The 26,565-nt window shown below is 39.2% G+C and overlaps 1 protein-coding gene across 1 annotated transcript in view; it reads left to right on the top strand.

Annotated features, from left to right (window-relative positions):
• Window positions 1–26,565, top strand: part of syt3 (synaptotagmin III) — a 63,158-nt gene that overhangs the window by 25,969 nt on the left and 10,624 nt on the right. Inside the window, exons 4-9 of the mRNA XM_037689216.1 lie at window positions 1,693–2,082; window positions 4,555–4,657; window positions 5,746–5,922; window positions 12,843–12,969; window positions 20,463–20,681; window positions 23,042–23,162. Coding sequence (XP_037545144.1) covers window positions 1,693–2,082; window positions 4,555–4,657; window positions 5,746–5,922; window positions 12,843–12,969; window positions 20,463–20,681; window positions 23,042–23,162 — 1,137 coding nt within the window. The remainder of the gene's footprint in view (window positions 1–1,692; window positions 2,083–4,554; window positions 4,658–5,745; window positions 5,923–12,842; window positions 12,970–20,462; window positions 20,682–23,041; window positions 23,163–26,565) is intronic.

Genomic DNA, 26,565 nt, shown 5'->3' with positions numbered 1-26,565 from the left:
AGCTAAAAGCCACATCTAGCTAAAAAGAACAACAAATTAAATAAAACGTAAACGAAACAAATTGCAGGCTAAAAGCCGAATGGAGCAAAAGTGCTAGATAATGTACCAAAATACAGGCTAAAAGCAGCAAACTTTTAGCTAAAAGTAGCATGTGTTCAGCTACATGCAGCAAAAGTTTAGCTAAAAACAGCAAATGTTTAGCGTAAATGTTCAGCTAAAAGCAGCAAATGTTTAGCGCAAATGTTCAGCAAAAAGCAGCAAATGTTCAGCTAAAAACAGCAAACGTTTAGTGCAAATGCTCAGCTAAAAGCAGCAAATGTTCAGCTGAAAATGGCAAACATTTAGTGCAAACATTCAGCTAAAAGCAGCAAACATTCAGTTAAAAGCAGCAAACGTTTATTGCAGATGTTCAGCTAAAAGCAGCAAATGTTCAGCTAAAAGCAGCAAGTGTTCAGCTAAAAGCAGCAAGTGTTCAGCTAAAAGCAGCAAATTTTCAGCTAAAAAGGCAAACATTCAGCTAAAAGCAGCAAATGTTCAGCTAAAAGCAGCAAATGTTCAGCTAAAAGCAGCAAATGTTCAGCTAAAAACAGCAAACATTCAGCTAAAAACGGCAAACATTCAGCTAAAAACGGCAAACATTCAGCTAAAATCAGCAAACGTTCAGCTAAAAGCAGCAAACATTCAGCTAAAAGCAGTAAACGTTCAGCTAAAAACAGCAAACATTCAGCTAAAAGCAGCAAATGTTCAGCTAAAAACAGCAAACGTTCAGCTAAAAGCAGCAAATATTCAGCTAAAAGCAGCAAACGTTTAGCGCACATGTTCAGCTAAAAGCAGCAAATGCTCAGCTAAAAACGGCAAACATTCAGCTAAAAGCAGCAAACGTTCAGCTAAAAACAGCAAACATTCAGCTAAAACAGCAAATGTTCAGTTAAAAGCAGCAAACGTTCAGCTAAAAGCAGCAAATATTCAGCTAAAAGCAGCAAACGTTTAGCGCACATGTTCAGCTAAAAGCAGCAAATGTTCAGCTAAAAACGGCAAACATTCAGCTAAAAGCAGCAAATGTTCAGCTAAAAACAGCAAACATTTCAGCTAAAAACAGCAAATATTCAGCTAAAAGCAGCAAACGTTTAGCGCACATGTTCAGCTAAAAGCAGCAAATGTTCAGCTAAAAACGGCAAACATTCAGCTAAAAGCAGCAAACGTTCAGCTAAAAGCAGCAAGTGTTCAGCTAAAAGCAGCAAATGTTCAGTTAAAAGGTTTGAATAAAACGTAAAGCCTTAAAAAATAAAATACAAACTCGTGTTTGTTTGCATCCCTGGGTCCTCGTCCTCCACAAACCGAGACAATGACCGACAATGACAATGATGCCACAGCTAAAAGGTCCTAACTGGTGACTATTAGAAGATCTCTTCAAACTTGACTGGACCTTTAACGAGGTTTTCATGGATATCGCCCTGATTAAGACACATGCATTCTCTAATTATTCAGGTTAAAATGTCTGCTGTGAGTTAGTCCATCACTCTGCTGCAGGTAAGACACTGACTGTTAATAACCACTCCACACAATCAAACCACTCCCAAAAAAGTGCTAATTAGCAGGTTTTGTTCTGTGAAACCAGCGGTGGTAAAGTCCGTCACTTTAGTGTCTCCGGTTCTTTTCATCTTTTCCTTTTCTTCTTGTGTTTTTCTGCAGAAATCTCTGTCAGCCTGCTGTCGGTCATCGTGACATTCTGCGGCATCGTCCTCCTCTCTGTCTCCCTCTTCGTCTCCTGGAAGCTCTGCTGGCTGCCGTGGCGGGACAAGGAGGGCGGGGGGCTGAGCCTGACGTCGGGCTTGTTGCCCGGAACTGCCGGAGTCGGAAGTTTGGGAGGAGCCGGGGGGTCGTCACTTTTACCCCCGCTGCTGCAGAGGAAGGATGGCCAATCCTCATCCTCGCTCTACCCCTCCCTGGGCCAGCAGGGCCACCCCCATTTCTCTGACCTGGTGGGGCTGGAGAGGGGCGAAGTGGGAGGAGTGGTTGGGGGCCCAAATGAGACCCAGGAGCACTCGTACCTGGACATGGACTCCTACCCCAACAATGCAGGTGAGGAACATCACATCTGTCATGTGACGCTCCAACGTGATGAAGGCTGACCATTTTCCTAATCATAAAATCTGGTACTTTAGGAGGTGCAGTCCAACAAATATCACTCTTTCATCTCTTCAGTCCTGTTTCTTATTACTGATATATAAAAAAAAAAAATACAGAAATAATTTAAAAGTTTCTGCTGAATGTAGCTTTTTAATTTGGTGCAGATGTTTCCAACCCAAAGACCAGAAGTGTCCGGTTTCCACCAAATGGAACAATGTCTTTGACTTATCAAGCGTTTTTAGAGACAGACTAGTTCAGCACCTCTGTTCAATACTTGGAACTTTATCAGACGTGCGGATGGAGGAAGAGGCAAAAGTTCAGGTGCAGGTGAGGCTAACGGCCCGCCAAATGAAGGGTGACTTAAACCTATTCATTTGTCTCTTAGCCTTCGCAAACAAGTCTCTAAAATGTCTGAAAACAACTGGTGAGTTGCAGAGACTCGCAGTTTTGTCGTTTTGACTTTTAACATGTTCAAAAGACGTGCGATAAATTTAGTAAGAGTCCTCGTGGGCGTCTTAAACCTGTTTTAAGAGAATACCGATAAGTTTCGGATGTTTCGTTGAACCCATGTGGAACTCGGGATTTAAAGCGGAATATATATTTAATACAGAAAAAACAAAAGCTGATGTGCAGCAAACTTGCATGATCTCAGGGATGACTCGGAGGAGGACAGAGCCATAACGTCAAACAAGATGACGAGGAACACAGACGCTAACGACAGACGGTGACAAACACCTGGGGAAGGACAACAGGTGGCGGAGGCAGTTGATTACAAGAGGGAGGACACGGGGAGAGCAGGACAGAAGACGCAAGAATCACACAAATCTCTCCACGTACGAGGCGTAGTTGCTCTCGTCTGACAGGAAACACAACCAGGTCTAAAGAACGCACATATGATGAATATTATTCAATATCAAATCATAAACGCAGGGCGGCTGCCAAGGTGGGGGCAACAGCAGGCTGAGGTGAATATGACGCAAGGGAAGATGAACCACAAAACCACGTGCACGCCCTTAACAGCTTTGCAACCTGTGCACGCGACATCAGGCTGTGATTTTCAACTGGTCGAGCAAAATACGGTTGTTTGGTTGCAACCGCTGAAAATTTGGATCTTTGCTTTCGCTTGTGAGTCAGCCAGTTCCCGACAGTCGCAGCGCGATGACATCACATGTAATTTATAAACCAACACAGACAAAAAGGTCCGAGAGCAGTGAAGCTGAACAGAACGTTCAAATCGATCAAAATCCTCTTTGAATTTTACCTTTTTAATCTCTTTCTTGCTCAAGTTTTATTTTGATTAAAATAAGCATCAACTAAATGGTTACTGGCGGCTTTTTATAGGATTTAACACTTTCATTTGCTTTTTTCATAGAAAAAACTTGCACAGTATCTTGAATAATGTCCTTTTAAAGTTCAAAAATAATAAGAAAAAGGCCATTTTCACTGTTTTACGTTCTATTACACTGTTTACCAGCATAAAAAAAACACAACAGAGGAATAAAATAATCAGCTGGGACGCTAACATTTAAAATATTTATTCAGATGTCGTCCTGCCGGTGTGTGAGGAGCTGGTCAGTCACCAACAGTGGGCGGTCATGTCAGTTGTTCAGCAGATAAAACACAAAGCTGAGACGAGCTTTAGTGCAACTTTTGTCATTCTGGTGTTGAGCCTGCAGGTTTCATTATTTACACTTAGATCAGGGGTCTGCAACCTTTACGATCAAAACGGCCATTTTACGCCATCGCGCTCTAAATTAAAAGTGACCAGAGCTGCGACAACCGGCTGTGATTATCAACTGGTGGCCCATGGGCCACTTTAGGTTTGTTGGAGGGGGCTTTTGCGGCCATTAGGGTGTGACATTATAAAGCTAAAAAATATCTAATAATTTAGATTTTTACAATTTAAGACAAATGAAAAGACCAGATCCTTGTGGGTGGGGGTGGGTAGTTTTTTTTAATTAATAAAAACTATGAACTATGCAGACCTATGTATTTTTTTTAATTGTGGAAAAATTAAGTGTAGAAATAAAGCATAAAGTTAAAACGAGTGTTTGTTTGTTTTTCTCCTTGTGCATGATCCAGCAAAATAAATGACAGGAAAACGGCTAAAACCAGTCCTTTTTTGTATTTTGTATAACAACCTATAAAATTCAGTTTTGTCAGTTTTAGTCAAAGCTTGAAAGAGCCGCTGCGGAGGGACCAAAGAGCCACATGTTGCAGACCCCTGACTTAGATGCTGGATGTCTTTACGGCAGCTCTTTGTGCATTTATTTTACGCTGTATGTGTTTTTTCCTCATCTTCCTCTAAATACGTAATTTAATTCATCACCTCTGATCAAAGCAGTGAACTTGGTGGGATCTCTGACTCTGACCTTTAACTGAAACATGAACCAAAAGAAGTGGGATTGATTTTTGTTTCCGTAGGAACTCTGAAGTTGAGTCAGACGTCTCCGGATGTCCCGAACTCAGAGGGAGGAGCCCAAAAAGACCTGCCCAACGCTCATTCCCAACAGCAGGTCACCCCACGGTCAGTGTCTCTTTGTGAGGGTATGTTAATTAATTCAGATCAATTAAATGATAAAAGTTGGGACGACAGAAAAAAAATACTATTTTTGTCAGCAAATTGCTAAAAATCTGATTAACACAAGGTGTGTGATCAGTGTTTTACATTACATGTTAATTGGGTCAAAGAAGCAGCACAGAGGCAAACATGCTTTAAGTTTAATTCTTACAGTTTTCAAAGTAAAACAAGTCAAATATTGTTTCACTGAACCAACACAGAAGTTTGTATCCCTCCGCCTCACCAGAGCATGATATAGTTCCCTCAGATATGCAGCCGTCTGAACCGCTGTAACAAATTCACAGATTTGTTCAAATGCACCTTCTTTCAAATGAATGTTTTCTTGAAGCTGACATCATTAAATTAAAATAACTGTGTAAACCTGGTCTGGACCGGGTAGAAATTGAGATACATACAACCTAAAGTTAAAATAAAGATAATTTCCTGCCTTTTCTTGAGAAATGAGGTCGTTACTGTTGTAATTTAAGGTTGTTGAGTTTTATCTTTTGCAGTTTTGACTAATTTAAAGTAATTTCCGTGCTGTCCACAAGCTGTGGAGGCGATCCTTAATGGGCTGACTCCCAAAGTTATACAGTGCAAAATTCATCCAGTGGTTTGAGATATTTTGCTAACAGATCGACAAATGAAAACAGACAAAAACAATATCTATGAAAACGAACAACCACACTTAGTTAAATGAACCTGATAAAAGTCGGATTCAGTCATTTTTGTTCTTTAGGGAGGAATAAAACCTCAGACGTGATAATTTCTTTAATATCTTGTCTTGAGGTTCGCTCTCAACAAACATCGAATTCTGAATATGAAAGTGTCAAATATCAGCTTTAAATCACGTGTCTAAAACACGGTTACACTAAATACAGAAGTGACCTTAATTTAACAGCTAATTATGACACCAGCACAGATTTAAAAAAGCCAAAACAAGGCAATTATAATCTAAAGTTCAGCTGATTTAAGCTGCTGAGTCATTCTGTTCTGTAGCTTTATGTGTGTGTTTTTGAGACGCTCACCCTTTGTGTCGTTATGTGCACGCTCAGGCCCAAACCCATGACTCACCAGCTCTCCAGCCCCGATTTCCACGGCGAGGAGAAGGAGCAGGTCACCTGCATCGGACAGATCAAGCCGGAGCTCTACAGACCCAAAGGCGATCAGGGCGAAGGCAAACAGGGCGACACCTGCGGCAAGATCTGCTTCCTGCTGCGCTACGCCTTCAAGTGAGTCCAGAACCCGGCGTGTCACGAGCTCAAGGCTTCACAATCCATCAGCCCAAATGGGCGTTCATTCAGCCGCTGCACTCAGCGGACGACCCAAACAAGTGAGATCACAAAATATCCAACGTCAGAGCAGGGTCCGTGTCTGAATAATGCAGAATGAACAGGGGAAGGCCATGAAAAGACAAACACCCCCTCAGCTCCAGTTTTCTGCTCTCTTTACTCAGACACGCACGTCCGCCCACCGTTAATTACTAATTACTGTTAATTTGTCGTATCGGGTGGGGTTCGGAAATTATGGCTACAGGCTGGGGCCGGGTCGGGTCGGATTTTTTTGACCCGAATGCAACTCTAATTCACTTCAATTCAATTCTGTTTATTTATAAAGCGCCGTATCACAACAGAGCTGTCACAGGGCACTTTACAGGAACATTCACATACATAGAAAAGCCAATTAGTAAAGTTCTTTATCTAAGGAAGCAGCGGACTCATTGAATCTTCACTTCGTCTCAGTCTCCCATCCTGAGCAAGCACAGTGGCAACAGTGGAAAGGAAAAACTCCCTTTTAAAAGGAAGAAACCTCCAGCAGAACCAGGCTCAGGACAAGCGGCCATCTGCTTTGACCGGCTGGTTTGAGAGGATAGGAAGGAGAGACAGGCAAACACAGAATGGTAGGTCCAGATATAGGTGCAGGTGACCCTGAAAGACAAAAATACATTAAAGATAGAAAAACGATTCTAATAATTTTCTGAGAAGTCAACCTCTGAGCACATGTTGTGAATGACTCTCAGCTACTACCATGTTGAAATATGGCTCAATATCTGTAAAGCTGACTGAGTCATAACCATTTGGTGTTTGGGAAAGATGCTTGCTTGTGGCAGCCATCTTGAGTGGGGTTGACTCCAAAAGTTTAAAGTTGCCGATGAACATCCAGTTATTATTTCCATCAAGTTGTTGATGAGATATTTTACTAACATTACAGCATACACAGAAAAACATTTGAATTGAGCAGCTGGCAATAAATATCTCTGAAATTCTGAGTTCCCTGAGAGAAAATTTGGGTTTTAGAATAATTGATGTTAAGAATGTGAGCGTGCGTTGAGGTGCTGGTGGGAAACGATGAAGTCTCTCTGCAGCTCGTTGTCTCTCAGCAAGCGGTGCTTTAATCCTGCCTGCTCCGACATGAAGAAACATTGCAAACGGGTGAAAGTGCTGATGGTCAGAAAATAAAGGGAGCGACCGCTTCAGTCGTGAATTATATATGACGAGCTGCTTTTAACAGCAACTCTGTCAACGCCTAATAACACCAGACGGTGTTAGAGTCAAATTACAGCTTCAGAGAATTAACCGGGGAGCGTGATGCAAAAGCCATTCATGTGTCCCATTTTCTCATTTGAAAGTCGCCAGATAATTCACCATTACTTACACGTAAGTAAAGAGAAATGTATCTCAGAACCAGTGTGGTCATTTGTGTAAAAACACTTGTGTTGAGGTGTGTTAGCGCTGGAGCTATAATGAGATTGGTATGTTAATGTGAGACACCCCGCTGTTTGGAGTGTTAACAGTCAGACCAACAGTGTCAATCTCGCTAAGGTCTTCTGGGGAAAAGGCGTTTCTATTGACAATCCCATTAAAAGCTGACACATTTCCACCGCGGGAATAACGGCTACCTTTCAGCGTTGTCTGCCAGGAATAAGGTTGAGAGATTTGTTTGAGCTGTGTACAGGGTATTCTCTATGCCTCGCCTCTGGGATAGAGAAAAAAATAGATACCTGGATTTGGTTCAGACTCATGTATTCTTCTGTAATAAGACACAGGAGAGGAGCGCACTGTGCATCTGTTGTGTTGTATCAAAAACTAAACACAGGAACGTTCACACTAATCACAGAGGGAACATGTTTTTTGTGCACAAGTTTCTGAACTGATGGGAATAACTCAAGAAATTGCATTCCCTGCAAAAAAAAATGCAATGTGAACACTGAGTCCTGAATGATTTTAAAGAAAATGAAGCTGAGATGGTAAAGCTTAAAGTAACAGAATATGAGCTTAAAGGAGTCGTTTTTTTTCTTAATACAATAGTGGAATAGTGAAGTGCAAGAACCTATTCAAAGGTTAGCCAAGAAGAAATATGACAAGGAGAGGACAGAAGAGAGGAAACAGGACTACTAAAAACTTAAAAATAGAAAATGCTAGGTAAAAGCTAAATGTGCTAGATTGAACAGTAGCTCAACCTCAGTCAGCACACTTCATCTCCATTCCTCAGACATTTTCCTCAAATATGCCATTGAAGATTTGAGTCAAAAACCTCACTGCCATTGTAGAATCCAAGAAACGTTATTAATTGGATAATCTGTTTCACAACAAGGCCCAAGCAAATGTGTATTTTCACTTACAAGGACCTGCAACAGAACTTGATTTTAAACAGACGTTTGATGTCAGACTGACCTGAAAAGAATGTGCTCATAGGAAAATCATTGTGCGCGTCAGAGACTCTGGAAAACATCTGACGATAACATGCTCATGTTTGTGTGCTGTTTCAGAAGTGTATAAAAACTCTGATAACGTCCCCATCAGAAGGGGTTCCGTCTTTGAAGTCTTCAGGTATTTTAGCTGTTCCACCTTAGAGCTACAGCTTCAAAATAAAACCCCCATTTTGCTGTCAACCAAGAACCAAGGTGTCTCCTGTTTTATTTAATGAAACCAAAAGTATTTAATGTAGATTCCACTACACTATCTCTCTAAGACATTTCCAAACTTCCACTGGTATGTCATTAGGTCCTACTGCCTTCCCCTTCTTCATTCTTTTTAGAGCTTTCTGGACATCACCCTCACTAATCTTTCCCACTTCCTGGTCCACAATTTCTATGACCTCTGCTTTTCTTTCATTGTTGTCATTCATTAGCTCCTCAAAGTACTCCTTCCATCTTCCCATCACAATTGTGAGAACATTACACTTCCTATCTTTAATAAGCGAACCTGCTGCACATCCTTTCCAGCCTGATCCCTCTGTCTCGCCAATCATTACAAATCCTTCTTTGGTGTCCAACCTCCCATACAACTCATCATACGCCTCCTGCTTTGCCTTAGCTACCTCCCTGCCATAACCTTCCAGTCCCCAATCTCCCTCAGGTTTCCTCTTACTCCTGCCTCCACTCTTATACATCACAATATGTTCCTCCCTCTTTGGGGAAACAAGTTTTGACAGTTTAACTGTAGCTACAATTTAAAGGCAGCAAAATGCTAACTAAAAGCTAAAAAGTAGAACGATAATTAAAAAGCCAAAAATGGCAAAAACAGATAAAACCTTTAGACAAGAAGCTAAAAGCTTAAAGAAGCAAAAAGCTAACTCGCCAATTAAAAATATGTGTGCTAATAGCTAAAATACTAACTAGAGCAATAGCTAAAATCAAGGAGCAAAATTTTAACTAAAAGCTACAAAAGTAGAATGATATAAGCCAAGTGTAGCAAAAGTCTGGATAAAAGTAGAAAATGCAACAGAATACAAAAAGCATCAGAATATAAACTTAAAGCTAAAAGAAGGAAAATGTTTGTGGAAAACTAAAAAAAGCAGAAAGATAGCTAAAATCTAAATTAGCTAAGCTAAGTAGAAAATGCTATATAACAGCAGCAGAATATGATAAAAACTAAAAGAAGTAAAATGTTAGCTCAAAGCTAAACAAAAAAATACAGAAAACTAAAAGCCAAAAGTGGAAAGATTAGCTAAAAGTAAATTTTAAAAAAGCTAGTTGACAAAAAGAAACGAAGCAGTAGCTAAAAGTACCATAAATATAAAAACAGAGCATTGTTTGCCGACAGATTTAAGAGAACAATGATTTTGAAGGAATTGAGGACATTTTATTGTATTTTAACTGGGAAAAAATTTATGATAAATGTTAAATTAAAAAAAAAAATAAAAAAAAAGTTACAAAAGCCATAACACACCGATCTCCTGAATGAGCAGAATATTTTTATAAATGAATGGCTGCAATAGCAAAGTACTTTAGTTATACTGTAAAAACATTTGGGACTAAAACAACAACAACAACACCACCAACAACAACAAAAGGAAAACATTTATATAATTGCTGACTCAGTATTCGCACACAAGTATGAACAAGTTTGAACTAAAAAGGGAATCTGGTTAATTTATTATCAGTTCTAAGATAAAACATCCAGCTTCAGTTTTTATCTGTAAATTGTGTTTTTAATGTGCTGTTATTGTACAATAGATGTGTTTATCTGCCTGTGTTAACTGAATGTGAGTCAGCGGTAAACGCATGTTTGAACGGGCCACGCAGCACGCACATCCTGTTTGTGCGCGCTGCACATGGAGAGTGAACTGCCGGGGTCACTTCTGGCATTCGCCTTGCCCTCAGCCACATGGCTCACGTTGTTGTCCCGAAGCGGGAAATGAAGAGCTGACAGACTCGTTAACACATGGAGACACAGTCTAACGAGGTCTGATTAAAGGCCTCCGAGCTTTCTCCATCCTCATCTGCTAATTAAATACATAATAAATGGCGTAAGAGATGCACTCATGACTGTTGGGTCGAGCGTCTGTATAGAAACAAACACAAGATGTGTTCATGTGCGCATTGTGAGATTTTATGTTTGTTTGCACGACACAGGGACACTTCTCCAGTTCTGCTGCTTCACTTAAATGTGCAAATCACTTGGATTGTTATTTAAAAGTTAAATACCAATGAAATAATTAATGTTTGTTAGGGATTATTCTTAACTACCACATGAAGTTTTAGCTCATTATCTGTAAAATTAGCTGAGTTGTAGCAAATTGTTTTTGCTAAATTCACCTAGCTGTGGCAGCCATCATGAAACGAATTGATCCCTGATGTTCATCAGTTATTGATGTACACCCATGGAATATTTTCTGAGTTTTATCAAAATCTGTTCAATAGTTCATGAGATATTTAGCTGACATTACACACACACACACACACATATACCTGTATTTGTGATTTATAGGGTTGTCATGATTTTTAGTCGTTTATGAGGACATCCTTTACCCAATATTTAATTGACATAAACATTATGTCAATATTTTATATTTGACATGTAGAAAACTTAATATATTTCAAAAAGAGTAATTTAACTGTCACAAATGTGTGCAAAACATTATTGCCCTTTCACCTAGCAAGTCGAACAATAATACAGGTACTTTTGGACAGTATTTGGTGATAGTTAAATTTCTACCTGTCTTTAAAACCTTGCAACATGTCAGGAGTAAAATCCAATACAGTGTACATGTATGAGCCAAAACTTTATGACCTGATGTTGAGTAGGTCCTCTTTTGCCACTGTATTTTTTTCTGCCAGATCTTTACATTTTTAATGTAACAGTTTTGTCACATTTTTTCTTTAAAATAAAGAGGTCATTTGAACTTTATGTCCTAAAATTCCTCTTCTTTGGTCCCCTGAAGTATCAAATGTATGAGCTCAAGTTATAGTTGAACAGTTAATTGTCTAATTGACCAGGGGAATGACAGAAACTACTTAAGTTTTGTGAGTAATTCAGTAGCTAAACCTAAACACTCACTGTTGCAGAAATGTTTTAAATGGTACAAAATTTAACGTGGCGGCACAGTGGCTCAGATGGTGGAGCTGCTACCTCTCAGCGAGAAGGTTTCCGTATCAAATCCCATCCAGGAACCGTTCTTGGTGGAGTTTGCATATTCTCTCAGTGCATGTGTGAGTTTTCTCCACGTACTCCGGTTTCCTCTCACAGACCAAAAACATGCATGTTAGACTGATTGGTAACTCTCATCTGTCCCTAGGTGTGAGTGAGAGTGAATGGTTGTTTGTCTCTGTGTCCCTGTGATGGACTTGCATCCTGTCCAGGATGTGTTCCCCACCTCTCCCATAGTAACTGCTGGATACGGGCACCAGTGACCCCTGGCCTTAAAAGGACGAAGCGAGTAAAGATAACTGATGGATGAATGGATGGATAATTTAACATGTAAACAAAGTTTCAGTTCAAGTTGCCTACCATCATAGCCTGGTGAATGGGCATTATTTGAAACTAAATTACACATTTAATGAAACGGCAACTAAAAGTATAGAAAAACACAAATAAATCCAGATAAACAACGGCTTTATAAACCAACTTACAGCTTATTTGTACTTCGCAGTGCAGGTGTGTCACTGATAGCTGATAATTAAACCTCCCACATACTAGAAGTTCAGAGTGCTCCTTGTAAAGGTACACAGTTGATGGTATTTCTGGCAGTCTGTTTGCAGCATCCTAATTACCACTGGCACATTGAGAACAATGTACGTGACGTGGAAGCTTGAGTGCATCACACATAAACTTTGTCACCAAGTGTCATGAACACACAATGACACATAGACAGCCAGGGCAATTTATTTATATAAACATTTACTGAAATAATAGACGTAAATGGTACATACCTTCTGAAAGAAAAGAAAGGAAGGGAAAATGCGTTTTACTAAGGTGGATTTTGGACCTCAAGGGACAGAGAGCGCTGATTCAGGACCTTTAGCACCCTCTATTCTTCATGTGCCTTCATCACCCATGGGCCTATAACCCAAAGGAAAATATGTTGGTTAATAAATGAGCCCAACTTTGGATGGACTACATTTCACTGGCTGTACATCTGTGCTCACGGAGCTTACATTTAGCCTTGCTGACAGTGCAACCATGATGCAGCTCAAGAGACGAGACAAAAACACACACATACTATTCTCGCTACCCTTTACTCCAGAGACACTGATCTTCCCACGCTAATTTGTGTGCACAAGTTCGGCACAGGTGTTTGTGTGGGTTAATCCTGTCTGAGTCTCATGGAGTGTTGGTGTAAACGTGTGCAAGCCATGGCTTTCATATCAGTTTTTGTTTGTGTGTGTAACTCCATGGATATCCAATGCAGTTATTTTTACCTGTTTCAGTACGGAGCAGTTGGTGGTGAAGATACTGAAAGCTTTGGACCTGCCAGCAAAGGATGCCAATGGCTTCTCTGACCCTTATGTGAAGATTTACCTACTGCCAGACAGGAAGAAGAAATTCCAAACAAAGGTGCTTCCCACTTGCTTCATACTCATCTTTACACTTACTGGCACAGTAGCTGTCTAAATAAAAAAGTGTGCTTGTATTTTATATCTTTAGCTAGATGGAGTACTTATAAAATATAGTGGGGACAAGCTAAAGGCTAACATCAGAGCAGGGACTATTTAAGAGCTAGTTTTTATCAACTGAAGCAACTCAAAACTTTCCAAACATTATTAGCAAAAGATTTTTTTTAAGCATCATGACTTTTGCATAGGATCATTCTTTATGTTTTGTCTTCTAAACCAAACTATATTGCTTTGCTAACTATGTGCACTATTCTAAAATCCCCTGCCGAGTTCTCCTGGAGTTCTGTCTCACACAGATATCCACTTATCTCCCCAGAAAAAAAAAACATACTGTCTTTGTTTTGTAATAACCAATAACCAGGCTTTACTGGTGTAATCTACATTTTTGTTGTGGGTGTACTGTGCTTAGAAACCAAAGTACACCGGTTAGTATAATGTAATCATCAATTTATTTTGATTTTTAAGCGTATTTCCAAATTTCTCTGATGCTGATATAGTATTTGAATGAATGCACAAAAAACTTTGCACAACAGTTGGCTTTGTATTAAAAACACGTTATAGAATTTATAAAACCTTATCAAAGCAAAACACGTTCAAGTATAAAGTAGTAAGTGCAGAAGTATACAATAATTTGCTGGATAAGCAAATGTAATAAACAAGCGCTGCATATAGATGGATTGTTACGGAAGCGTTTAACCTATCAATGACACATGCCTAATGATATGTTTCGTATCACTGGGCACTTTTAAGTGGGTATACTGAAATTCTTAAGCTTTTCTAGTGGGTCTATTCCAAATTCCCGCGTATCGCATAGACCACACCACTGTACTTGATGCTTTAGGATCAAACCTGCAGAGCTACAGCTCACAGCCGATATGTAGCAAGATGCAATTAGCAGCTTCTGTGCTTCTAATTATGCCTAATTGACTCAACTGTTGTTTCATTTAACTGCGAAGTCTTGAGATTCTAGTGGTTCTTAACTTAATATGTCAAAACCTGTAAAGCAAGTTTGTTTAGATATTATACGTGTGTAAATTTTGGCAAAATGGTTTATTCGTTTCAAACAAGACGGCTTTCGATACGATTTTAAACAATGATTCAAAGAAACCTTTGAAGATCTTCAGAAGTGACACGTTTGAACAGATATACATGAGGAGAACATGCAAACTCCACCTGGAAAGACACGAGGCCGGGAGGTGAACCTGCGACCTTCTCCCTGAGAGGGTGACGGTTTAAACCACTGTTTTACCATGCCGCCCAATATTTGTATACCTGAGCTCTAATTTTCTGACTTCCATCTGTTTTAGCGACTGAGGTTCTTCATGGAGGATCATAACAGTTTTACTTATGTAATCTAATAATCTGGGGTGTCATTTATTCAGGATCTTGTGCTTTAGCCTATAATAGGGCACAGAAACTTTTTCTGTGTTATTCTGGGGTTTGAGGACAGGCGAGTCAAAATTTGAGAACACTTTGGGACATTCTGTACCATGAAATGTACTCTTAGCTCTCAAAGACCTCCTCGCTCCTCTAATTGTCCCCTGTCATGCTGCGAATAGTGGGGAGTTCGAAATACCCTCCATCCGTCTGTCCACCTGTCTGTCTGTCGGGGCATGTTGTGATCACAATAACTTGAATAAATAAAAGAAGTATCAACTTCCATTTTGGTGTGTGGCTGCATCTAGGTATAAGAAAGGTTCTTATTGAAAACCTGGTTGCCACGTCAAAATCCAAGATGGCTGCTACTATATATGCTTTCTAGTCTTTTTTTTCATTGCACCTTTATTTAGACAGGTAAATCCCATTGAGCCTTGAGGACTTGTTTACAAGAGAGACCTGATTTCAACAAAGAATGATGACAACAATGGACAACAGCAACAACAATAGACAAATAATAATTTTATGTTGCTTAAAAGTATAGTTCCCTCAAGTAACAGAAGTGGCCAGTGCAGTGGTCACAGTGTAACTCCTACTCTCTTGAATATCTTGCAGCAAAAACATTAAAAACATTAAGACTTACTTGCATTTCCTGCTCAACTCAGGTCCAGAAAAACATTCATCTTGAAAAAAAAAAAAACCATTCACTGTCCATATCCTTCAGTTACAGGGGAAATTTGCATTTGTTCAGTTTACAGGTTTAACAGTTATGTGCATAGCCGTCTCACATTGAGACTTATATTTCAGATCCATAAATATCACAAATATATTTGATCAGTGCTTGGGTAAATCTGACAAAAATAAGTTTTTTTTTTTGTTTTTTTTTAAAAAGGTCAGATTTAGGCACAAAACTGGGACAGTGTGAAGCTTCCAGCAACAACGAAGCTGTACCATTTAGAAAATGTTTCCCTTCTGGTGTCCTCCTTTGTGTGGCCGTTTCCTGCACAGAACAAAAAGCCCCTTCGAGCCTTTGAAAAGCATGAATGCCTCAGTCAATTTACATAATGTGGCTTCCCCCTGTGTTTGGTGAGTATCTGATTGTTTAATTTCAACCACATCCTCATTAACACCAAATTTTTACACCTTTTATGTTTTGGGCCACTTTCATCCCTCCAGCTAATCGTCAAACAGAAACAGACACGGACTCGCAAATAGATTTTTGGAGCTTGTGTTCTGGTTTCTAAACTCGCAGCTTCTCCGTCACGCGCATGTTTAATTCAAAGCTAACAAGTAATTATCAAGTGCTAATAAACAGGGTTGACGGAGCCACTCGTGAAGCGACAAAAAGTTGCTGGTAAAGCTGGCGTGTGTCACGTTTTAATTATTGCACACGTTTGTTGCTAGACGGCGTTTATATCAAACGCTTTCATGGCAAATTATTCCCAGCAGAAGATTAGGAAGAGAGTGAAATGTTGGGTTTTAGACCGAAAACTAATTTTCAGCTGAAATCCTCTACGTGCACCAGTTTTGATAGCGCTCGTCTTTCTGTCAGAGTTAAGTCCTCAGGTGAAAAATTATTTTTGCCCTTTAAAAATGCTGGAGATTAAAAACGTTTTTAATTAAAGTCCTAATGCAAATGGTCTGCTGCCTATCAGGCCTAAGTTTAGACTAAAATGATCCCGTGATAAGAAATTAAAAAGCTTTAGCTGTTTCGGTCAAATCTTGAAAACAACGTCATGTAGTTGTGAATGACTCTCCACTACTACTAGGGGTCTAACAATACATTGATTTATATCGATATATCGATTAAATGATTAATAATTCAATTATATCGTGGCAAAACTAAAATTCGATTCATATCGTCATCTTTAAAATATGCTTTTATTTTGAAATTCCCAAGGCACGTCTGTCACCATGTCCGTGCACGGCTGCGCTCTGCGGCCACCTCAGCAACATGGCAGACGAGGCAGAAAACACAGATAATGAAATTCACTCTCCTGGTGGATTTAAATCAACTCTGTGGATTTTGTTTCCAACAGAACAACGGCTCAACAGACAAAACTCATGTCGTGTGCAACAACGGGTGCCGGTGTGCGTTAAAATACTCGGGAAACAACAAATTTGTCCGTTCACCTGAAGAAGAAACACGGCATTGACAGCCATGTTATGTAAACTAAATATCTATTTTTCTTTCTTTATAACTGAAAGGTAATCAGGCCACTTTTAAGTTAACTGGTTTAAAAAATGCACTTAAATAAAATGTGAGACTATACTGAACAGGTCATTTATTTTTATTTTTTTAATTAATTAAGAAGAAAAAAATGTATTTTAATGCCTGGTGCTTGTAATCACAGAAATAAAATGGTTAAATCATATTTGAATAGTTTTTGTAAATTTATTTATATGTAAATAAGATGGGCATTTGATATCGCAATATATCGATCGCAGACTTGTGAATCGAATAGAATCGAAATCGTATCGTGACCGACTTTGTGATATCGAGAAAAATTGAATCATCATACAAACAAATCGATATAATATCGTATCGTGGTAAAGCTGGTGATTTACACCCCTAACTGCTACCACACAACGTTTGAGCTCTATATCTGTACAATTCAGAGTGATGTTTGTTTTTGTGATGGATGATGGTTACAGTTAATTGCACCACTCGGGGTGGCTGCATGTTGGAGCAGCTCTACATTCATTCTGAGTTACTGCTTTTAAAAACTTTTAATTCCTCTTTGTTCTGGATTAAATCACTTTTTTCATCTGGTTATTTCCTCTGGTATCGGATGTTGTGCAGCTGGAAGGATTTTTACTGAAACTTTTTTACTTTTGGGCATTTATGATGCGTAACCATGGCAACAATGTGTTGGTTTTTTTTACAACCCGGAGCAGCTGATTAACATCTCAAAAGCTCAGATACCTAATCTACAGCCCCAAATCCCAAATGAGCTGAAAAGGAGGCACCGTGGATGAATTCCCGTCAACCTGACGGTGGTGCTTAAGTACCTGACTGCCGAGATCCTGGAGCTGGTGGGAAACTCTGCTCGTGACGACGGGAGGACCAGGATCATCCCCCGGCACCTTCAGCCGTCTGTCCGTGGCGATGAGGAGCTCGGCAGACTGCTGGGAGGAGTGACCATCGCTCAGGGATGCTGCCCAGGAGGACTGAGTCCTGCTGGATCTGACAGCAAGCTGGATCCGGGTGGACACATTGGTGTCTGTGGCCAGATTCTTAAGACTCGTTGCAGGAGATCCTTCCTGCCCACAGCTATCAGCATCTAACAACTCTTGAAAGAAACCAGGAAGATGAGCTATGACAACATGCTGATTAGCTTCTGTGGCCATCTTGAATTGGATTGACTCCATATTCAATAGAAGAAATTATTTTCCAGAGGTTTAAAATCTCTGCTGTGTTTTATGAGATATTTTGCTAACAGACGAACTGGGTGGGCTCCAGCAGTTTATGGCAAAGCTGGGAGCAACACGACTGTTAGTACACGGAGTATGTGTTGCGAATGACCCTCGGCTACTACCGCACCAAATTTTAGTTCAACGTATACAAAACTGACAGAATTAAAGTCTTGTGTTGTTAGTTGGCTGTGGCAGCCATCTTGTATTCTGTTGGCTCCAAAATCTAATAGATTAACATCTATTAATTATTTCTTGAAAGTTTTATTATCATCTGTCTTGTGGTTCCTGAGTGGGGAGTAGTGGTGCAGAGGTTAGAGAAGGTGGGCCTGTGATCGAAAAGCCACCGGTTCAATTCCTGGTACTAAAAATCAAACTGTGTGTGGGGAAAGGTGAAACACCCACACCTGCCTCTACCCTAATTTGCCCCTCTCTGGGCCCTTGAGCAAGGCTCTTAACACCCATCATCTGCTCCCACAGGTCTCTCTTCAAAATGAGACTGTGTAAATAAAGGTTAAATAAAAATGAGATATTTTACTAACAAAGACACGGTTAAAATGTTAGTGGTGGGCAAATAATATGAGTTGTAAATGCTTAAAGACCAAAACCCCTGCACCTTGTATGTTCCAAGAGGAAACTTTTTAAATTCAGTTTTAGTTTTATTTATTTTAAATTCCAGTAGGTCTGATTTGATGACTTATTTATTAAAATTATTATTTCTGGGAAAGGAAACATAAAATTTGTTTCTCACGTTCTGGCAGAGCAGCAAGGTCACCGCGTGTGCTGAAGGTTAATTACATCTCTGAAAGAAAGTTTAACACGTTAATCAAAATCCTTTCATTCTGTTTGTTTCTCAGAAACAACGAAGAAAATACAAAGAATCGTTTGATGATTTCACGTAAAACTGTTTGTGTTTTTACTGTTTCCAGAGAGTCGTTCAAAGCTTTTTCAGGTCCTCAAACAGAAACGGCTCCTAGGTTTCGTTTTTTTTTTTCTTTCAAAAGATTTCTGGAGAAAATTGGCGCAGATTTTTTTTTTCTTTGTCACAAATATGAAACAAACTTGTTGAACGTGAAAACAAACAACAAAGATTCAGCACAAGAATAAAGTAAAGAGAATTCAGTGCCAAAAACTGAAACAATCGCTTTAAACGTAAAAAGACCAATTATAAAACATGCCTCAAAAGGAAGGATGCAAATTACTCTCGCGTGTTTATTTTGTTGCGTTCACGTCACAGATGAAAACAACAAAAACTCCAGCAGTTTTTTTTTCAGCCCTCTCCGTTTTAAAAACTATAAATCCAGAGGGAACCCTCTGTGCTGCTTGTGTGACGAGCAGAGAACAGATGTCCCGTTTTCTTTATTTCTCACTTGAACAAGTAAAGTTATAAACCGGCTCAGATTGAACCGTGGCGCAGATTATGTCCCTCGACGACTCCAGATGCAGCTTCACGTTGTTCATTTTAAAACCTTGGATCGTGTTTCTGAAGGCCTAGCAGAAGGAATAAAAATCGCTCGCCTCCTTTAAGCCCAGCATCTCGGGCCCAGTTTACATGACTGCTTTTTGAGTGAAACTAGCATTTCTGCTGGTTTCAGTCCATCAACATGACAACAGCCGTCATTTTCTCTGACACCAAAGCTTTTTTGAATCCAGGTCTGAGAGTGGAGGTTTTTGGAATCACCTGGTGTGAAAGTGCACGTGTGCGCTACAGACGGCTGCAGTCGTCGTTTCTTTGTGCTCGTTTGAGTAGATGAACCACGGTACTAACGATGAATAGCAGAGTGCTGCTTGTGCTACTTAAGTTTTCATCGCCATTGAAAAACAAAAATCATGGCGCCACCTAGTGATCTGGCATGGAAACTACAGTTTCCATTAGTTTACAGTAGTTCCTTGTTTATACCCTGAAGCCCCGCGATAAGTGGAAAAACCACGAAGTAGGAATAGTAGTACAAGTATTAAGTAGTAATTTATATATATATATATATATGGTGTTTTAAACCCTTCCAACACTCTTGCAATATTCTAAATAATGTTTCTAAATTTTAAATGCTCTAAAAGAGTCTCCGCTGCAGAATGGAGATTGACAGAGGAGGAGGAATCATGCGGCTCATCCATCAGCCAATTGTGTGTCGTGTCCAATCTTATTTTGAAAAAAAACGTGATAGAGTGAGTCTGCGCAAAGTGAACCACAAAGTAGCGAGGGACTGCTGTGTATGGAAATATGGCCTGCATTTTGGTCGAACATTGTAAATGTTCAACCCCATGAAATGTGCAAAAATCTGTTGGCGCTCAACAGACTCTCAGCTACAACCACAGTTACTGGTAATTTCAGTTCAGTTATGTATTATTATATTTATTTATAGCACCAAGTCTCAACAGAAGTCGTGTGTATGTATGTATGTATGTATGTATATATATATATATATATATAAATAAGTAAAGTTCAGTTCAATCTAGTTAAAACTGGCTGAAGCTTTCTCAGTTTTAGTGTTTGCTAATGATGATTAGCAGCCACCTATCATTAGGTTGACTCCAAAAGTGAACTGGTTATGTATGCTCAGTGAGTGGTGGCTCGTTGTGGAGACCCCTGAAGAGGGACCAGGGTTCTTATAAACGTTAAAACGGATTCTGTCTGTGTCTCAGGTCCACAGAAAGACCTTAAACCCAGTGTTCAACGAGACGTTCCAGTTTGGCGTGCCGCTGAACGAGCTACATTCCAGGAAGCTGCATTTCTCCGTGTACGACTTCGACCGTTTCTCCAGACACGACCTGATCGGACAGGTGGTGGTGGAAAACCTGCTGGACTTCAGCGAGGACAGCGGGGACAAACCCGTGTGGAGGGACATCGTGGAAGGCCATGCGGTACGTGGGTTTAAACTCTCACGAGTTAGAATTTAAAATGGGAAAACATGTTGTGGATTAATGACCTTAGTTAATCATAGAGTTTATTATATTTTCCAAGTTGGGACTAGAAAACTTTAATTTTTGTTTATTCATGTACATAATTTTTAAAAGTTTTGTTGCAATAAACATTTTTACGTGTCAAATCTGGTCTAAATTTATTAACACTGCACATTATGTGGTGGGGATGATTCGGCTACAACCATAAACATTTTAGCTAAAACAATTTAACAACTGAAATAAATAACAATAATAATAATTAATTAATTAAATAATTTTTTATCTGATAGGTTTCTTGCTGTAAAGTGTCCTGAAAGGCACTTTTTAAATACTACTACTAATAATAATAATTATTAATATTATTATTGTTATTTAAAAAAATTTAAAGTGTGTACTTTTTTAATGCATCTGTCTTTTTCTTTCAATAAAAATCAATGATAGTGTTAAAATATAATCTACTATGATTTGTTTTGATTATCAGTAGATTGGTTAAAGATATCCTTCCCTGTTATTATTACATTATTTATTATTATTATTATTACAATTTATTTTTAACCTTTAACCTGGATTTATTTATTTATTATTATTATTATATATATTTATTATTATTATTATTATTTATTTTTAACAAGTATAATCAGCTTTGTTTGAACTGATGTTACATAATTTAAACATTAATTTTGAACATAAATTTAAAAAATTGGAACTAATTAGGATAATTTTGTTTACCGAACCAAAAACATTCGACTGATACAACAAAGCTGAACAAAAACACAAAAATAAACTATACGGGTATATTGAAAGTGTAATTTAGAATGATTGATTTAATCAAAGTGAAAACCAGTAGTAGTAATTTAAATTAATAACATGTTTGCTGACTTAACCTTATATATGTTATTTGTCTAATTTGGTTTAAATATTACATAAATCAATGAATTTATGTCTAAACATGTTTAATGTATATTCAAATCTTTTATTTAATGCCATTTTCAACCATTACCTCCAAGTAGAGCCAATAAAAACCAAACAATTTCACAAAGCTAATCTAATTTTTTCCCATTAAAGTTAATCAAACATGCATTAGTTGTGTTTTAGTTTATTATAGGATTGTTGAGTGCTGGCACATGAAGTAGCTGAATTATTTTCACTTTACAAGCAGCGACTTTTAAATAATTTCACATTTAACGCCGTGTAATTCACAGCATTGGTGGAATTTTTCCTTTGCAACGTGCATGTTTGATCATCCCAGAGCTACGTTTATGCTCCTATGATTCGGCTGGATGGGTTGGATCAAGAAAATCAAGCTGAGTCAAAAACATTTTGATGCTCAGTTTGTTCCGGTGAATTCAGGCGTTAAAAAAAATTAAAAAAATAAAAATCCCTTTGGCTCACCGACGTATCACAATCATTCAGACTACACAGCGTAACCAGCCAAGTTTCTATCAAACCTGTCAGATTTTTTTTTTTTTCTCGAGATTCAAATGAAATAATTCTGTCTGTTATCCAAAGAACCGTCTGTGGAGAAAAAAAAAATCTGTCTGCAGTAATTCAAAGTCTGCTCATGTGAAAAATTATCTCCAGGGAGTCCAGATAGATTACTGGAAGGGCTCTGCTGGCCACGTCCAAACTTTATATTGGTTTGAGTCCAAGAGAATTTATATGAAATATTCATAGAAGGCTATTAGCAAATTAGATAAAGCAAGGCTTTAAAATTGTTTTGGCACAGGAGTTTAATTTATTAAATAAGTTTAAAGCCTCCGCATCTTGATGTATTTCAGCGTTGCATTTTGGGAAGTATTGATTAGTGAGGAGTCATCACACCACAGGGTGACCTGAATACCAGAACCTTCCATGTCTGGTGCCACAAAAGTCCATCCACAATGTTTTTTTTTTTTTTAATAAATAGTTTTTTTTAAATTGTTTTAGCCTTTTGTTCACACAGAAACTGAGTTTTAGGAGACCCTTAACTGTGATTTTCAAAAATGGGTTTTCTGAGTTAGAAAGTTAAAGGATTTACCCGAGATGCTTTAAATTAGGGATGCACCATGTTGGATTTTTGACTGATATTCGATATGTTAAAACTTATTTGTTCGATATCCGATACAAATACCAATATTTTTTCCCTAGACCTACTTACGACTACATAGCGTTCTCTGCTGTGGAATTAAAATACTCTATACTACTCTACTGGAATTATAATACCATCAGTCAAAACGTTGCTCTTTTCAGGCCACAGATAATCATCGGTGCTTCAGATTCTGATGTCGTGTTTGAGCGATCGCAGCTGTTTCTAATCCTGCTCTGTGTGTAACGATCCGCAGGAGAAGGCTGATCTCGGGGAGCTTAATTTCTCGCTGTGTTACCTGCCCACCGCAGGCAGGCTCACCGCCACAGTCATCAAGGCCACCAACCTCAAAGCCATGGACCTGACCGGTTTCTCAGGTAAGCGAGTCACGCACGTCGCCCCGCAGCAGCCTGGCAGGACACGGTCTGCAGGATGAAAACAGACAGGAAGCAGTTTCAGTTCTGTCTAAAAACAGATGTCAGGGACGCAGCGTCTTTGTTTTACATAAAGAGACGAAGCAACAGTTGGATTATTCATAGCAAGGTGCCATAAATACGCTGCCACAATAATCTGAATAAAAATTAGCTTTTATGCCATCTGGCAACAAAGAAAGTTGTTGTTGTTTAACTGTGTAGCTGCAGCTGTGATACAGTTTGTTGAATCCAGGGGTCAGAGGGCCATGGCCCCCAGTGAAATCTGCTAAGCCCCCCTCCACTGGTCCTACTATTTGGACATTTTACAGATTAATAAAAATATGGCTCCATAAACATTATAACTATATTGATGCGGTGTATATGTTGCAAGCAGTTTTGTCTTCTTCTTTCGGCTGCTTCCTTCTTCAGGGGTCACCGCAGCGAACTCACGAAGACTTGGAAATTATTTTTACACCGGATGTCCTTCCTGCAACCACAGACCACCGAGCTACCACAGCCTCTGTGTGGAGCTGCCGTGTACGGTGCCCGGGGGAGCAAATGGTGGGGGGGTTAAGATTGCTCAAGGGTCCAGAGTGAGGCAAATGAAGGTGGAAGCAGGTGTGGGTGCTTCACCTTTCCCATCCACACTTTTTATGCTGTCTGTACTAGACCGGTCACGATAACGAATTTTGCTGGGCAATTAATTGTCTCAGAAATTATTGCGATAAACAATATTATTTGAAATTTGACAATAATTTGTAATTATTGTCAAGCCGATAAATGAAAATGAGGTAGATAATTTTCATTTATCTTGCGATTAATTGATTTATTGTTTATCGCGACAGGCTTAGTCGGTACCGGGAGTCGAGCCGGCGATATCCCGATCACAGGCCCACCTTCTCGAGCCTCTGCACCACCGCTCCCATAAAGGCATCGCAATGAGACGACCTAATAAAGGAATAATAACAAAGTTATAATTTGGGCCGTAAACATTTGAAATTATTAAACATTTATAAAAAGACTTCTAAGGTAATTTACATATATTGATGAAAACCTAAAATTTGGTATTATCCTGTGCTGCACTGAAATGATTGATAAAATCTATTGATGATTATCTAAAATGTATTGGTTTATTAGCACGTTTAAAAACTGAAGGACAGCTAAAGACCTGATCACCTCTGTGGACCAACCTGGACCTCCGAACAACTAAAAGCAAACGATCATTCAGGTGTAAGGGGTCTGGGGGGGCACGTCAGGCTGCAAACAGGTCTACAGGAGTCTGCCAATTCAGGGCCTTGTGGGTCGTCAATAAAACTTTAAAATCAATTCTAAAACAAACGTAGTCATTGAAGGGAAGCGGCACCGGGGACGTTGTGTTTGTGTACAAAGACGAGCTGCAGCGATCAACGTCCTGCACCAACATCCAGTTACAAATAAAACTCTGATGAACTCTTTCAAAGTCACTGAAGGTTAAACATGATAAAACTGCTCACTGCGTATTCATCAGTTTTATTTTGTGTTCATTTTTTAAAATTTCTCCTGTCTTTAGTTTTGACTGGACGAGAGTTTGACGTATGAAGTCCAATGCGTTTGAAATGGTTATTATGCACAATGTGTTGAGGATGACCGTCAGCTACTACCACATCAAACCGTAGCTCAGTATCTGTAAAATTGACCGAGTTGTGTCCATATTTGTGTCGGCTAAGACCAATTAATTAGATTTAGTTGACATCAAAAGGTAATCAGACGTAGATGTACGTCCAGTTGTTATTTTCTGGAGGTTTTATTCAAATTTGCCCACTTTTTCATGAGATATTTTGCTAACAGACGGAAAGAGTTGACTCCATGTAGTTTTTAACAGTGTGGTAGGACAATCTGTTATCGCTCAGAGCCAGTGTTTGTAGCCTCAGCTACTACCACGCCACATTTTAGGTCAATATCTATGAAACTGACTGAGTTACAGCGATCTTTGTGTTGTAATGGTCGGTTGGCTGTGGCGGCCATTTTGAATTGGGTTTACTCCAATAGTTATCTTTCTGAGAGTTGTATTAAAATTTGTCCACTGGTTCATGAGATATTTTGCTAACAGACACATAGTAAATGCATTGCTGCAAACTTTAAATTATTCATTCAAAAGAGTAGTCTTACTTTAAAGTGGTACCCGAAAATATAATATAGTGCTGTATTTTTCAAACTACAAGGCGCACTTTTATTTTCTTATAGTCTTACAACCCGACGCGCCTTATGTATGAAAACAAACCCATCCATTGATATTGCGCTTTATAGTCTGAAAAATACGGTATTTATATTTGAGAAACTGTATAAAGTACCTGGAGAGCTCACCTGGTGGTGCGCTCCTCATTTGGCTGTCCGCTGATTGTTTACGTTCTGGATGTTGAGTGTAAAATGTTATCGAGCACTTAATAAATCAATACCAGCAGCCGTAGCTTCAGAGGCAGAAAGGCTCGTCCACTCTGCGTCCTCGTGCTGAAGCATCCACGAGCTCAATAAATGTGTTTATCAAGACGCGACAGAAGGTAAATCGTTGTATGAGCCAACGAAGGCGGCTCGAACAGTCAAGTGGTTTAGGCTGTTAGGAAGAAGACGAGTGCAATAATAAAAGATGTAGCGTGCCGTTTAGCAGCACGCTAAAGGAAATTAGCAAAGAGACTTGCTAAATAACTTTAAATCGATCAAGCATTTTTATAATGAAAGTTTCTAAGTGTAAAAAATGTTCAACGACATTCTAAATATATGACCTGGCTGTATAGTTTGTTCATTGAACTAAGAGCATCTAAAAAAAATGGCTTTTTTTCAGCGACGTCAGCTGCTGTTGTGATTTAAATGACGTCTAGAGAAAAATAAAAGTAGTTTTGGTGTAAAAAGTCTCAGAAAAATCTTGTTCTGTAGGTTTTTCTCCTGGATTTTGCAACAAATCAGATGAACTGATAATGACTGTACACGGTTATAGATGCAGATTAATTTGTTGGTTTCCTTCCACAATAATCAAAAAAATGCGAGCTGGTTGGGCACTGACTAATCTGAGTTAATAATCCAAATCAAGTCCAAGGTCTTAGTTGGACGGGACCCTACAGGTTCTCTGCTGCAAAATCCATGAGTTAGCATATTACACGTAAAAACAGCTGAATCCCCTGTGATGGACTTGCGACCTGTCCAGGGTGTCCCACGCCTCTCGCCCAGTGACAGATGGACATGGGCACCGGTGACGCCTGCGACCCAAAAAGGAAGAAGCGGGTAAAAGATAATGGATGGATGGATGGATGGATGGATGGATGGATGGATGGATGGATGGATGGATGGATGGATGGATGGATGGATGGATGGATGGATGGATGGATGGATGGAC

The sequence above is a fragment of the Nematolebias whitei genome, chromosome 15, assembly GCF_014905685.2.
Source record: "Nematolebias whitei isolate Nwh7 chromosome 15, NemWhi1, whole genome shotgun sequence".
Taxonomy (NCBI): domain Eukaryota; kingdom Metazoa; phylum Chordata; class Actinopteri; order Cyprinodontiformes; family Rivulidae; genus Nematolebias; species Nematolebias whitei.
Note: the sequence above shows the minus strand (reverse complement) of the source record. Positions and strands in the feature narration are given on the sequence as shown.